At 37.1% G+C, this 16,567-nt stretch overlaps 1 protein-coding gene across 1 annotated transcript in view; it reads left to right on the top strand.

The window, feature by feature from the left end:
• The window catches only part of VEGFC (vascular endothelial growth factor C), a gene marked incomplete at its 5' end in the record, with an annotated part of 81,895 nt that extends 65,628 nt beyond the window's left edge, over window positions 1-16,267 (top strand). The window contains 4 exon segments of the mRNA XM_081999456.1: window positions 6,202-6,353; window positions 10,407-10,516; window positions 10,774-11,104; window positions 15,420-16,267. Coding sequence (XP_081855582.1) covers window positions 6,202-6,353; window positions 10,407-10,516; window positions 10,774-11,104; window positions 15,420-15,534 — 708 coding nt within the window. The 3' untranslated portion in view covers window positions 15,535-16,267.
• Window positions 16,268-16,567: the final 300 nt, after the last annotated feature.

The raw sequence follows: 16,567 nt of genomic DNA, 5'->3' as shown, positions 1-16,567 counted from the left end.
ATTGGCTGAAAGGGAAACTTTGGCTAGGCTGAAATGAGGGGAAGTTGGTATGGACAATCATCATAGTGGGCGAAGACCTAAGGAAACAAGGGCTGAACACAGTGCTTTGAAAAAAAAATATTAGAAATGGTGAGGAGGACTGCAGGACTTGCAAGCTGGGTGTCTGTGACAAAACAGCCTTAGACTGGCTGAGTGGCACATGTTAAGTTGTTTGAAATGCATTAACTATGTAAGTTTTTCTGCTGTTCAGTTACGTAAAGCTTTCATTAGTGTGTTATATGCTGAGATTAATAGTATGTTATTTATGATATTAGCTCATACGGAAGAGGTTAGGGCAGAGCTTTGGCTGCAATTTTGGGATTTGTTTTGTTTTATTATATGTAATAGTCTTAAATTATGCTATCCCATATTGCTTTGGTTGTTTTTCACTGGTTTCCTGACCTCAGTGCAGTGTTGCTAGCACAAATATACAGGACAGCATGGGCAAGTTGAGTCTGAATTTTTCTACGAACTTTTGAGTACTTGCCTCTAACTCTAGCAATGTTCATTTAATGTACTTTCATTTGCTGTTTAATGTAGCATAATTACTAACATTTTTCTCAAAAGTACAACCCATAGAAGGTTTCCACTTTGAAAAAATTGCCCTAATTCCTACTACTGTTGGATCTCATGTTCTTCAGGGGACTGAAGCTTGTTCTTTGCAGTCTTTAGTCCTGAATGTCTGTCTTTAGGCATTGGCCCTTGGGCAGACCTGAAAGACATGTCTTTTCCCTTTTGACTATAGCATTTTGCTTCAGTATATGGTTTAGTGGGCATGGTGGTGTTGGGTTGATGGTTGGACTTGATGATCTTAAAGGTCTTTTCCAACCTTAATGAATCTGTGATGAATTAGTCCAATTTCTACTGATTTGAAGTTGGGAAGGGAAAGAAGATTTGGGCCTCTCAAAATACAGTAAAATCAATCCTTTACTGAATGAGGTATCAAACAGAAATATAAGCCATCTGATCTCCAAGAAGAGGTACCCATATGGCAATGTGGGTACCAGCAATGGTACCCACAACTAGCAATGTTGCCAGAAAAGAAGGGAGTCAAGAACCAGCCTCATACAGAGATCTTATGGTGGATTTCTCAATTGATATTTAGCTTTTACATGTTGCCAAACATACCCTGTAGTGACAACAGATGTTGAGCTTATTGTTCCATTGGATGAGGAAAATGAGCAAGAAATAAATTAGCGATGCTAACAAACCTAGAAACCATTCAAGAAGGTCAGATCTTACCTAATTTGAAATGATTTATTAAGATGATAATTCAAACCCAACTTATGTATATTGAGAGTTTACTCATATTTAAATAGCTTCATTGGATTTAGAGATGATGCTATCATAGCTGGGAGGAGAATGTAGGTTTTCTTTAGAATAAATCTTATTTCAAAATGCCAGAGATTATTTAAACAGAATTATTCTGAGTATTAAATACGTTTTTTGTAAAAGACTACTTTTCAAGAATTTATTTCTTGTGAAATCCCTTCTTGATATATTTTTATTTTCAGAAGAGAGTAAATATCTCCTTTTTCAGTATGCATCAGAATATAGTATTCTAATAACATGTGCAGAGGAATAAAAAGTGTAGGAAGAACAAATCAGTAATTCCAACCACAGTATTTCACTTCCATCACTTCCATTAAGGAAACGGTTTGCATTCTTTTTCAAAATGCTAGTTCATGTATCATTTTAAGCACTTCTCAAAAGTGAGGGCTAGAAATGTAATACCTAATATAATATAATCTCTAACATAAATAGTTGGCTTTGTTTTACTTTATGTATAAACAGTAGCTACTAGTGGGTGATGTAAAACATGTTCCTATTAAGAGAATTTACCTGAACAAACTGAAGGTAATTCAGTGAGGTCAATGAAACTAGTCTACCTTTACATTGTTTAGGCTTTTTTTGCATTGCACCAGTAAAGTGTTTATGGGAAGAGTTGTTAGCAATATTCACGTCTAAACCAATACCTTTCACAGTTTAAATGGAAGGATAAATGTAGACTAAGATAATTCATGTTCACCATCATTTCCGCTCACAAATTGGTACGTCTTAGGTGTTTTAGTGAAATTTCTCTTGGTGTACTCCTGAGGCTGAACAGGAGGACAGCTGGGCTGATAGGAACCTCTTTCAGGTGGTTTGGAATTGTAGCAATAGTCCTACACTGCCACCTCTAGTGGTCTGGAGTCTGCTACGCTTTGCAGTATGGAAAATCAATCTACTCCAAGAACAGAGGAAGAGAACATACCCTTTTTTCTAGTCAGCTGCAGTTTGGTCCATGCAAAGAATCACACTTATCTTCAGTTACTAAGTTTTATCGGTTCTCCCTATAGTGGGTTTTCACTTCAGCTTTCGAAAAGCAAGTTCTATCACAGAATCACAGAATGTTAGGGGCTGGAAGGGACCTCTGAAGATCATCTAGTCCAACCCCCCTGCCAAGGCAGGATCACCTACAGCAGGGTGCACAGGAATGCGTCCAGTCGGGTTTTGAAGGTCTCCAGAGAAGGAGACTCCACAACCTCTCTGGGCAGCCTGTTCAGTGCTCCGTCACCCTCACAGTAAAGTTTTTCCTCATGTTGAGGTGGAACTTCCTGTGCTGCAGTTTATGTCCATAGCCCCTCATCCTATCACTGGGCACTACTGAAAAGAGACTGGCTCCATCCTCCTGACAGCCACCCTTCAGATATTTATAGACATTGATAAGGTCCCCTCTCAGCCTTCTCTTCTCCAGGCTAAACAGCCCCAGGTCTCTCAGCCTTTCCTCATACAAGAGATGTTCCGGTCCCTTAATCATCCTCATAGTCCTTCGTTGGACTCTCTCCAAAAGTTCCCTGTCTCTCTTGAACTGGGGAGCCCAGAACTGGACACAATACTCCAGAGGAGGCCTCACCAGTGCAGAGGGGGAGGATAACCTCTCTTGACCTGCTGGTCACACTCTTCTTAATGCACCCCAGGATACCCTTGTCCCTCTTGGCCACCAGGGCACATTGCTGTCCCATGGATAACTTACTGTCTACCAGGACTCCAAGGTCCTTCTCCATGGAGCTGCTTTCCAACAGGTCAGCCCCTCACCTGTACTGGTGCATGGGGTTGTTCCTCCCCAGGGGCAGAACTCTACACTTGTCCTTGTTAAATTTCATGAGGTTAAGTTCATACTGTCTTATAAGAGAGCGGAGAAAACAGAAGATTCTCTCTACATGTCTAATGGTGTAGTTAAGCCCATACTCTGTTCTGTCCCTCAATTCATATATGTGTTTTAGGAATCGGTTTTCTTACAAGATACTTAATATGGTAAAGGCTTTCTTAGCTGTAGATTCTTAGCTGTCCAGATTTTCAGAGGTCTCAACAGTTGTGCTGTCCTTCCAAAAGCACAACTTCTTAAAAAAAAAAAAAAAAATACAAGTCCTGCATATGTAGGTGAATTTTGCCAGCTGTTTAAAGATCCATATTTAAAAAACACATACCCAAAGAACTCGGCATATATTTTCTCAAATATGTACTGTATGCAGAAATGAAAGCTGTTTTTCATAAACGTGGTCCTTTCTGTCTCCTATCTACACCACCACCTTCCTCCTCTCCGATTTCCTGTTTAGATTGTGCTTATTACAAAACCTACGATGGCCTTCGAACAGATGGATATTTTAAAAAGAAATCATAGAATCTTTGGGTCGGAAGGGACCTTTAAAGGTCATCTAGTCCAACCCCCCTGCAGTGAGCAGGGACATCTTCAACTAGATCAGGTTACTCAGAGCCCCATCCAACCTGACCTGGAATGTTTCCAGGGATGGGGCATCTACCACCTCTCTGGGCAACCTGTGCCAGTGTTTCACCACCCTCATTGGGAAAAAACATCTTCCTTTTATCCAATTGAAATCCACCCTCTTTAATTAAAAACCATTACCCCTTGTCCTATTGCAACAGGCCCTGCTAAAAAGTCTGTCCCCATCTTTCTTATGAATAAGTACATAAAGCGATTTTCATATAAAATATTAGTATGAAAATGATTGCTCTGTGTTATGATTATTGCTCTTTTTGGATGAGGCATCATGGTAAGAATGTCTTTTGTGATTAATTTAAAGGAACTTTTATAATAGATAAGGGTAAAGGAGCCAATATGGGTTTGGAAGCCAAAAAGGTTTGTAAGTCTAAAAAAAATTGATTGGAAGGTCTGTTTCCAGAAGTCTGTGTTGAACTTAGTGAAAACCCTGGATGTATATCTGCTGATAGTTATGTTCGAGAGAAGCAGACATTGATTTAGGCATTAATTTTATTGATACCAAACTTTAAACTAGGCGTGGACTTGTAGCCTTAATCTTATTAATGACTCAAGACCAAAATTTTAAGAAGTGTTGTTTATTTTGCCTCTGGAGCAAGAATCCAAATGTTAATATGCTTTGGCTAGAAGTCTGTCTAACAAGAGAAACTCTTTCCATGGTAGCTCCCTAGGCAAATAGGTTTTTTTCATTGTATTTGGAAGATGCAGGAAACTATTTTCTGTTTTGGTTTTCCTTCTACAGAAGTAAATATATACCAGTTTGCATTTTTAGATTCTAGTGGGGGGGAAAAAAAAAAAAAAACATTTAAAACTAATTCTAGGGATGCGGTACTTTTAGCAGCAAAAATAATAGCATTGTAATTTTCTGTAACAGAATAAATTGCAAATACACTTCTGCCATTTCAGTTCTTGTATGATGGCACTCCCAATTTTAAAGATACAGTGACTAAATAATGTCACCATGTGTTTTGTAAGATAGATAATATCTATTGGAGTTGCTGATGCTTGATACAGTTTAGATTTAAGTTGCACAGTTCAGGTATATCAATAGCATGAACTTTGTTGCTGGCCACACAAGCGCCCTTTTACCTTGCGGGTACTTGGTGAATACATCCTACCTGCTTGTCAGTACTCAGGCTCACCTGCCTACTTCAGTGCAAGGTACTGTTTCCAGGACATCCTGTAGATGTACTTTGTGTTTTGAATCATTTAAAATTACCAATATTTTCATTACATTTGCATCATGCCTATATGCCATACTATAAAGTTGTTAATGATAAAAAAGCGTTGCAAATAGATCTCGGCTAAAAATTAAAGTCTTGTTATACAGTCTCATCAGCTGAAACTGGAATAATAACTAATGACCATGTTTTTAAAGGTAGCGAAGTCCCCAGAAGATGCAGAAATAGTCTTAAATATATTTTGGAAAGTGACTAAATGCCTAAAAGGCAACAATGCACTATTATCCTATGAAAAATACTACCAAAAAATTGTTTTAAGGCTTTGACCTAAAGTATTTGTCCTAACTAACTTTTCAGGAGAGTATTGAGATTTGAGCCTTACAGTGAAGCCTTCTTAATTTGATAAAGGAGATGCCCTGAACTGAATACTGAAATGAGTCTCACTGTTTGTCTCTTAACACATGTTCAGTTTTTTCCACAAGGTATGGCTGAAGTTGTCCTCTTCCACCGTTGAGCTACATTTCCCACTAAAATTAGGATTTTAGTCATTCACATACATGATTATTTTATTCATAGTGGCTATTTCTTAATATCTTGGAAAAAAATCAATAGTTCAAGATGCATTCCATTAGGGTAACCATATAATTTGCATTGATACAAATTCTGGAAAGTCAAATATATAGTATGCTGCAGTTCAAAACTTGTTCACCCAAAAATGTTTTGATCTAAGTCCAATATATTGCTGTTTTACACTATCTTTTGTAATTGTGCAACTGATGTATTAGGTTGTAGCTTACCCCTTTTTTAAATTACTCTTGTTTCCCAACTTTTTAAAGCACCTTCCAAATGTTCCGATTTAGATTTTTTAAAAGGCTGCCAATTTGAAGTCATTTCCTTTAGAAAAATGAGTTCTTTGTACATTTTCCTCTTTTATGTTAGTTTAAATGTTATAGTAAGCAAACAAGCACATAACAGGGTTCAACACTAAAAATGCTAATTGCCATACCATAGCTATTGTATTCGTTTTGCACATAATGATCATTTAGCAGTATAATTGAATATGCCACTGAATGATGCTAGAGAACAAAAACCTGAACTTAAATTCCTTACAGCTTTTTTTGCATGTCCTTGTATTATTTTTAGTTGTACTGTTACTGATCTATAAAAAAAAAGTTCTTTGCTTTGCTTTCTCTTTTATAGCTGTTTGAGATCACGGTGCCTCTTTCTCATGGCCCCAAACCCGTAACCGTCAGTTTTGCCAATCACACGTCCTGCCGATGCATGTCGAAGTTGGATGTTTACAGACAAGTTCATTCTATCATAAGACGCTCCTTGCCAGCAACACAAACTCAGTAAGTATGAGACTCTTCTTTCCTTTCGCATTACGGGCAAGGCTATATAATTCGATTTAAAGTATTGCTGGAAGCGTTCACAATTAAGGTGGGTGAACTACACAGTAGTAGTAGCAGATCGCATTTTGCAAAGGAGACAATATTGTTTTACGTGAAGAGAATGTTACTAAAGTAACATTACATTTTTGCCCCGTGGATAAACCGGGGCTAGATGATTTAAAAATGAAGAACAATGTTGGTTGCGGGGTTTGTTTCATGGAAAGGGCTACAATGCAATTGAGGCCTAAAGGGAACATCAGTAAAATCAACTTCTTAAAAAAACAAACAAACAAACAAAAACAACAAACAAAACCCCAAAAAACCAAACAAACAGTGATCAAGAAAACTTAAAAATACTTACTTTTGCAAATAAGTAGCAGACCACATTTCTCTCTCAAACCATATTTTCTTATTTAAAACACTGTTTAAAAAAGGCCTGTTTTTAGGGAACCTTTAACTACAAATCTTTTTGGACGTCTTCATATACCAGAGGTGAAAACAAAACAGAATGGGAAGGGAAAATAAAGGTTAATTGACAGTCCACAGAAATAGCATATTGATTTGTTTGGCAATTTTGGATGAAAAAAGTCACAGAGGAGATCTGGTTCCAAAGCAAGTGTTATTAAAACGCTTGAAGAACTCCTTCCCTTCATTTTAGAGGACTGAGTGATGATTTCATGTATAAATATTTAGGAGGCCAAAAATACATAACAGACTAACAGCTGATTTATGGAAGAACTAGTGACTAGAAGGTAAACTGGAATTAATTATAGACCTTTTTAATAAGGCAAGTGAATAGTGCAAAATGCCCCGAGATGTAAGCTCGGTCGTTTTCTCTGTGTTTTCATGTCTTTCTGACATGTTCCACCTAAATGCAGATTATCTTCTATTTGAATTCAAATTATTGAATTTGTTCATCAAAACATGGGTCATAGACAGTAGATTAGAAAAATATTAGGAAAGAAACTATTAATAGTTTAATTAATTGCATAATTAACAAATAAAAAAATCAAAACCCAAGAGCCAATAATGAGGTCAAATTATGCTGACTGCTGGCAGCTTCTCAGTGTGCCCAGATTAAGAGCAGTTGTAATTACCAGTGCAAAAGTTTATTCTAGCCAGGAAACAGCTACCTGTAGTTAGAGGGAAGTAAGCATTCGGCTACAAGACTTTGAGCAGTACCCACAGGTAGCTGGCTGTCCTGGGAATTAAGAAATCATGCTGCAACAAAGGTAAGACTGAGTAGTACTGGAACAGAATATATATGGGCCTTATCTACTGTTAAGTACTGTCTTTAAGTTTAAAAAAATCTATGGCTTTTTACAAGAAAATAAATTAAAAAAACAAAACCCACAAAACCAAACCAACCAACCAACCAAAAAAACCCAAGCACAGTGCTTCTGCGTTCTAGAAAGGAAAGGAAAGATACTTACATGTTTCTGGTGGGTGCCTGAATGCTCTTCAGAATCCCACTGGATTTTTTTTTAATTTGTACTAGTGTTCTCAATATTTTTATTTATAAGTTTGAATGCTAGTGAAACTGTTGTAAAGGTAAAACTTGGCGATGTACTTTCTTGTCACAGTGGCAGATCTGCATATGTGCATGTATTTGTCTACGTGCTCATTTTGACAGAAATATGGTAATGACTTTCTTAGGTATACTGAAAAGAAAAGCCTAAGAGTACAGTCTCTGGTTTTAGGGTAGTAACACTTGGGATCTAATAAGAATTCAAGGCTGGATTATGCCACGATGTACAGGCACGTGTTATAGAGAAGAGAGAAATGACATGTAAGATAGAATACAAATAGTCAATCTTTGTTTATACAAAATATATTTTCTGCACAAAATATATTTTCTGATGACTAACGTCTAGGGCTTTGCTTGTCCTCCTACTTTTTTCCTTTTTTTCCTTCTAAAAAGTAGTAGCTACCTGTACGTACTTGCAGAACTGAGGCATGTCGTTTCATGTTAACCAGTCTTTCAGAATACCTCTTGGATTTATGGTATCTTCAGTTGTACTCTTCTCTGTTCACATAGGATGTCATCAAGACATGCAACTGAGTGAGAAAATTGTCACTCTATTTTAGAAGTTTAGCAATTTGGGGTGGGGGTGGAGCAGAGGGGCCTTCAGTATACTTAATTCAGATCCAGTCATGGTTTGTAGGTAAGCACTTACAGAGCTGATGAGCATGCTTTAGATGCACTTTGGATGTATGGTGTACACATTAAATGTTTCCCCATCTTGGGGATAATCTGTCCTGACACAGACAGGTAACAAAATGAGCATGCTGAAATTTTTTATTTTTTTAGTTGAGTCGACAATGATTTGGAAAGAGGTAGTGAAGTTTTCTGCAAAGTGGTTTTGCCTCTGATTATTTTTTCTAGCTTCCTGAACTTTCCTAAAAAATTATAATAAGTAATTTTAAAATTTCAACCATATCTCCCAGTAATTTTCTGTACTAGCAACCAAGATAGAATTTGTAAGCAAGCAGTTCCAGTTCATTTTGCTGGGTGTCTCCAACCCTCACGCTGAAATACATATTGTTCTCTTCATGTTCTGGTAACTTACGTTTTGTGTCAGCTTTGTCATCTTATGGGTTCATGTGCACTTGGTGTTTTCTTCATACTGTCACCCTGGCTTCCTTTGTAGTTAGTTTTAAATGCTTCTGGCTAAAGCCAGGCTGCTCCAGGTGTGAGTTGTATTCTGTTTTAAAAACAAACAAACAAACAAGCAAACAAAAGTATGTCCATAAATTGTCCGTACTATTTCTGAAGCAGAATCAGGAGGCGGGCGGAAGGACGTATGTGCCAAGTGAAGGGAGCAAAAGTGAGATCATTAGCAGAATGAAATCAGGAAACACCAGCTTGATAAAACATGAGGCGATGCAGGGCGATGTTAAACTACAGCCGTCTTTACAAGCAAAGAGTCGTTTAATGTGGTGAAGGGGAGCGGTATACTTGCATGATGATCACGGAAGAGTGTCCCGGCACCTGCATTTTTGAATGCTTGAGTAATGGTGCTCAGGGGAATGAAAAGTGCTTAAAACATCTAATGTATGTGCTGTCTTAACAGATGAGGATTTTAGAAATACCACAGAAACAATGAATAAATGACACAGCCTGGGTGCATAAAGTTAGGCATGACTTGTAAGTCGTAACGTCACCTGTGGTGACAAAGAAATTGCAAGCAAGGAAGATCAAATAATACACAAATATTCTCTATGTGGTGTACCTACTAGTGAAGTTCAGTCCAGTCGTCCTTTAAAAAGACCACCTGCTGTTAGGATTTTTTGCTTTCTTTGCTTACCACTACCTTGGCTGCAAAACTCCAGCAGGTAAAGAGCATTAAACGGTTACTTTGCTTATTGTCTTTCATTTCAAAAGTGAAGAAGCATCACTGCTGAACTCCAAATCTTTAGATTCAAGAAAGCTCTCTGGGATTGGAGTGGCTGATGAGAAAGACTCAGTTAATGTGACATAACTTTCACGTTAAAGGGGAAAGGAACCTGATAATCTGCTTTTGTTTTAGAAATTAGAATTTGGTCTACAGCCTTTATTCAGAAACTATTATCAGTTGTATTTTGATGTCTATATGTATGAAAATTTTTTTATACTGCAAAAATCAACGTAGAAAATTATGCCTGTTATCACCTATGAGGTATTTGGCATGCAATTTTTTTATACTGGTCTATTTTTCATATGAGGCTTACATTCAAGGGTTAGATCTGTTTCCAAACTACATTAGGAAAGTACAAATACCAGTTTCTAGAAGTTAGAGCTAAAACTTGAAATGTGAGAAGGTATCTTCAACCAGTGGTTGAACACGCCTGTAGTGGGAGAAGCTTAATTAGTAACAGATTTGATAGGAGTTAAAAATAAGACTGAGTGAGCTGAAGCTGTTTGAAAGGTTTTTGAAACTGAGTGAAACAAAAACAATTAGCACCTAAAAAAGTTGTGGGTTTTTTTCCTTGAGTTTTTATGGTAGTAAATCAACAGGATATTTCATTCCACAGATGCCACGTGGCAAACAAGACCTGTCCAAAAAATCATATCTGGAATAATCAAATTTGCAGATGTTTGGCACAGCATGATTTTGGTTTCTCTTCTCACCTTGGAGATTCTGGTAAGCAGTTTGGCCTAAACGGTTAAATGTAGTTCTGTGTTTTGATTTACCTGAAGGAGAAATTAAAAACATGAAAAGTAAATAGCCAATCTTTTTCTTTATGGATACTATTACTGGTTGTTGCCTGTCTTCGGACATATGTTTGTTCTTAAAACACCTTAAAATGTACAAATTCAATACCGTTTCTTCCCTTAAAAATATAGGATGGGTAGAGACAAAATTCTGATAATTGTGCAACTTCTCTGCTGAATTTCTAGACACGTCTGAAGGATTCCATATTTGTGGACCCAACAAGGAGCTGGATGAAGAAACCTGCCAATGCGTCTGCAAAGGAGGCATGCGGCCCTCAAGCTGTGGACCTCACAAAGAATTAGACAGATCATCATGTCAGTGCATGTGCAAAAAGAAACTTCTCCCTGCTTCCTGTGGGCCCAACAAGGAATTTGATGAAGATAAGTGCCAGTGTGTATGTAAAAAGACCTGTCCTAAACATCAGCCGCTAAATCCTGCAAAATGCATCTGTGAATGTATAGAATCTCCCAATAAATGCTTCTTAAAAGGAAAAAGGTTCCATCACCAGACATGCAGGTAAGAACTCTGTCTTTAGCCCTTTCGTTGTGTTTAAAGTATAAAATTTTGGGTTGTGTCATTAGCTGTCTCGTTGAATTGCTTTATAGTCTTAAGTAAACAGAAAGCCTCTCTTCAATTCAGTTTTATCTTCTATGACTTTTATCATCTCTGAGAGGAAACTACTAGGCAGAGTAAGTATTTTAAAACATGTTTAGTTTCTCATACTCTTACTACTACTTCATGTGTTTTTTTTTCTTTTAATGAAAATGAGTTGTAAGTTCAAATTCCCTGTTTTGTTTATGCTACTTAAAATCACACTCTCTTTTTCCCAGGAACTGGATATTGCAATTCAAATAACTCAAATATCCCTAATTAGATTTCAGGCATTAGTTCTGGAGATACCATCATTCATTTTCACTTCCTAAATTTTTGCATAGCCTTCATTTCCCTCAACTGATACTGAAGATTTATGAGTGTACAAAAACTCTTTTAGCTCTGTGTGATTTCTGTGAAAAATAGACGTATACAACTATAAAACAGACCGCCCACACCCATCCTTTAAAATGGGATTTGGTCAGGCAGAAAACTCTGCAATTTCTTTATATGTCACAGGAGCTTTTCCTTCCACCACTGCTACACCCGTAGTGGTAGCAGTCTATATATAAAAATGTGAGTGACTTTAGGTTCTGAGAAACAAACAATATCTTGTGAGGAAAGTTTTTGTGTAAAGTGAGTTTGTTAAAACAGAAAAAAATGCCATTTGGAGCACAAAGACCACTTATTAATATATAGGAATTATTTCTATTACAGAAATGGCAAATAACAATTCCAGAAATGTTCAGGCACTGGAAATGGAAAATAGAAATTTAGGACATTTAAATGTCTGTGGTGATTTGTTGCTTATCAAAAGTGAACCTTATGTATTTTTTTAATATAACATGTAATTAGTTGGCATAAATATATTGCCAGATATGGATATATATTAGTTCATCTTGAATAAAGAAAACATTTCTAATATTAGGAATGAGACCTGTGTTGAAGTCTCTAAAAGATTAATAATAACTGGCATTACCTGTTTTCCTATGTTTGGCCTTTTGAGTGGATGCAAGAGTTGCTAGAAACCTAAGAAATCATTTCTTCTCTATCATTCAGCTTTTATTTCATTTTTATGTTTGCAGAGGAAAAGAAACCAACCTGACTACATGAGCACTAGCACGTTACAAAGCTTTAGTACTACTCTAGTGTACACTTCCAGCAGTGCTGCACATAGAAGCCGTGTGTATTTTAAAGGAACAATGTGATATAGGGTGCTTTTAGCTGTTTCTCTTTTCTAAGCACTTTGTGTGGAGAAACAAAGATTTGTACATGATGTTACTCGGTAGCTCTGCAACCAATATCCCTGTAGATGTTATCCCTGTCAAGGAAAACATCTGATGCAATCTCTCCTCCTCCTTAAGAAAGGAGCATAGGTTTCTCATATTTTGGCTCTGTCCATCACAAACTTTCTCTAAAAGGAATAAAAACCCTGCAACATCCAGTTTGTCTTTGAAAGAAAGATCCATTGCTGTTATGAGACCACATAAATTGAGGTATCGCTCTATAACTTTGCGCAAGATGCCCGAGACCCAGACATGAGCAGAATCCTGTAGCCATTTCCTAGGCGGTTCCCTTGCAGAGAAGTAGTCCTTGTAGGTTCTGGTTTTGCAGCACCAACATTTTTATGTGCTGTGCCTAAAACGCCTCTGCCTCTAATGCTATACGCTGCTCCAGAGGAAAGGAATACAAAGCCATTTACAAAGCACGGGATAGGAAGGAAGAAAAAGAGAAAAAACCCACTGTAAAGCATATTGGCTTTTAAGGTGATCGTGCTGTTACCACCACTAAAAATAGCATTTCTACTTCAGTTTCATCTGTGGAGTTGTTAGGCTGTCCAAAATGACAAACCTGGGCATTCAGTAGCAAAAAAAATCACAATTACTGACCATAAAAAGTTGTCACTGACTCACCCAGCACTATACATATTGACTGAACATCTATCTTCACTCCAGCATGCTCAGATTGGTCTCATCAAACCAGACATCTGTCACACGAAAGCACCCTGTAAACAGCATTCAGCCCCAATCTTTTGAAAGACCTGGTCTTACTGTTCAGCAGAGTTTCCTAAGGAAACCACATTTATATAGTTACAATGACTCTGCTAGTATTCACCCTGTGCTATCACCTCAAAAATTTATTTTGGTCAGTTTTGGCAGGGCCAGACAGCTAGGCACCTCAGCTGCAAAGCATTTTCGGGGAGGAGAGGGGCTTTCTCGCTCTGTTGAAATGTCCCAAATGAGGATAAGACTGCAGTAACCCGACCTTCGCTGCTGCTAGTCACAAACTCACACGGGAGACATGCTTTATAGCACTGTTGACTGTAAGTTAAGTTGAAGTTCACAGTTCACTAGGAGGCACGAATCCTAAACAAAGTGAACTCATATTTAATGATTACATAGGTGCATTTCATTTTGTGCAACATGTCATAGGTGGGTGGAAGAGTTTGGCTTTGTGCCCCTGCCCCCTTCTCTTACTTCATTTTACAGGCATTCAGTACATGAAATGGTATAACTTTCATGGCGGAGGTAGGCAAAGAGGCAGGTGAGCTCAGTGGTCCATCCATTGCATCTCTACAGAGTACCTTTTTCCCAGCACGAACCTACTGCTGGTGGCCCATTTGCTCAGAGTATTAGATCCTTTGGCAAACATGCAAGACAGTGACGTTCACTCGCTTTCTCAAGTGACACTGATTTTTGTTGCCTTTTACCACTGTTTCCAAACCTTATTGGGCAAAAGATCAGTAGGGCTTTGAGAGATTCCCATGAGCTGTTACACTGATCTCCAATATATCAAGTGGCACAAAATTATGTCGCTCCCTTAATTACAGAGACCACACTGGTGAAATAATCTATGATTAATGACATTGAAAACACCGAACAAGATGTGACTAGATAATAACTTGTCATGTTTGCAGTCTTCCTCATTCCTTATTGTTTTCCTCATAGCCAGGTTCCTTGGTTGAACTAGCTGGCTTGAATTAATGTAACTGTGATCCAGACCTCAATATCATAAACAAATTATTGCAAAGTAGTAACTTGGTATCCAAAACAAGCACACAACGTATTAACTTATCTGCAACAATAATAAGAGTAGCCACAGGCCTGAAACAAGAATTGCCTAGGGAAGAGGATAGTGACATTGCCTTAATATAGTGTACCGTAGTGTCTCTGAACTGAAGTAAGTATGAATTATAATAATAGATCATAATATCAGTGTTTCACGAAGAGGCACACATTATTTAAATACAAGTTTTAAGTAGAACTGTGTTGAAATTCCAAACATATACTTTTGTCTTTTGACTCATTGCCAGCATCTGAAAAAAACCCCAGACTTGTACTTTGTCTCAATTATACACCAGAAAGTATTTAGCATTGTTATTGTAAGGTTATTTTAGGTCAAGTTCTTGTTTTAATAGAAAAAGAAAATAGGAAAAGGAAGAGTTCAGGGACAAGTACAGATACTATCTTTGTATAAGGTATATTTTTCAGTCAAGGAATCTGTGAAAAAAAAAACCTGATGCTTCTTAGGTAGATGTGACGTGTGGTGTAATGCTCTATTTCTGGTAAATTATTTTAATCAAATGGGGACTATTTCTGTTCTTTGTCCTTTAAGATTTATCATAAACATGCAGGCTCTGATCTTCAGAATGCACATAGGTGCAATATGAGCTGTAGATATATCCCCACTGGCCTCAGAGAGTGGCTAGAGGAGTCTGCAACTTGAAGGAAGTATGTTCTCATTTTCATGATCAGTCACAGTGTAACATATATAGACAAATTGCTCTTAGGCTTATTGCATTAGTGAATAATGTGAGAAACAGTCCTGGGTAAGAAGGTGGCAGATTTGATTATCACCTGATTCGGGATTGCCACCTTAAGCTGGCAGCAGGTCATAACAAGCCAATCTGAGTACAGAAAAATATTACTGTATTTTCAAAATTAAACTTTAAAGAGTACTACTCAAGATTAGAATGCGACTACTGCCAGGCAATATATTAAAAATATCCATGAGTATCTATTGCAATAGAATTGTTTCTCTTCAATAACATTCATTATTCTTTTCATTGTCTTTTGTGAAGACTAGTGCAGTTGAAAGTGATTGCAAGGACATAAACAGAAGTTAAAAGATATGAATTAAATATGCCATTGAGAAATGGCAATCTAGACGTGCACAGATTCTACTTCAGGTTAATACAAATTATCACGTTTCACTAATGCCTGCTTTTTCTCTTCTTTAGTTGTTACAGACCGCCGTGTACAGTCCGAACGAAACGCTGTGATGCTGGATTTTATTTTAGTGAAGAAGTGTGCCGCTGTGTACCCACATATTGGAAAAGACCACTTATGAATTAGTGAAGAGAGCACTACTTGCTATTTTGGTGTACATCTTTCCATTAGAACAAAGGAACGACAGAAACTTTGCTAATATTTGGAATGAAATGTTCACCAGAGACCCTGTGGGGCTTTCAGAGACAGACACATTGTGCTTTTCTCAAGATGTGGAAAGCAAATGTAGAAAATAACTGGGGTTCATGTTTTGTAAAGAACTCAGTAAGGACTTATTTTCTGCCAATGACCAAACAGCCTAGGTTCTCCTTCTTGTGATTTTTTTTTTTTAAAGAGATAATGACTATATAATTTATTTCCACTAAAACCATTGTGCAGCATTTCTGTTTATAGCAGTAACAATTGTTAAAGCTCACTGTGATCAATATTTTTATATCATGCAAAGTATGTTTAAAATAAAACAGAAATTGTATTATATAATGGTGAGAATGTTTAATCATCTGCCTATAGAAAGGAACTACCATTTTGCTTTATTTTCGGAGTACTTAAAAAGGGGCAAAGTGGTTTAGAGAAAGCACTTTTATGAAAGGAAGGCTACAGACATTTTCTTGTATCTGTTTTATATGACATTTGCATTATAGAGAGTTATATTTAGTGTGTCAAGAGCCAGTGATATTTCTGTCTCTAGAATGAAACTAGTAAAGCAAGTACAATTAATAACTAATGAAAACGTTGGAGATCCTGTACGTTGCCCAAGGATATAGGACTACGTTTAAAGGACAGCAGCAACTACTCACATTCCAATATATTCACCTTTTATTTTATTACTTGTTAGCATTCCTAAAGAATAATATAAAATAATCTTTATTGAAGGTTATTAGTAGGGAAGTGGAAATGCCAACTATGCTTTTTACTTAGTATTACAGGCTATATTGGAAAAGTTACAACTACATAATTCAGAATGCTCTAATGCACTTTTACTCTTTCATGTAGTCAATCAGCTATCTTGGTCAAAAATGTATGCATGTGCAAAAATATTTTGAAGGAAAATAATACATTTTACATTCCAATGGGGACATGAAAGGACTTCCACCAGTCC

Source organism: Phaethon aethereus (genome assembly GCF_964289735.1).
Source record: "Phaethon aethereus genome assembly, chromosome: 4".
NCBI classification, from domain to species: Eukaryota; Metazoa; Chordata; class Aves; order Phaethontiformes; family Phaethontidae; genus Phaethon; species Phaethon aethereus.
This window is presented reverse-complemented; position numbering and strand designations above follow the sequence as displayed.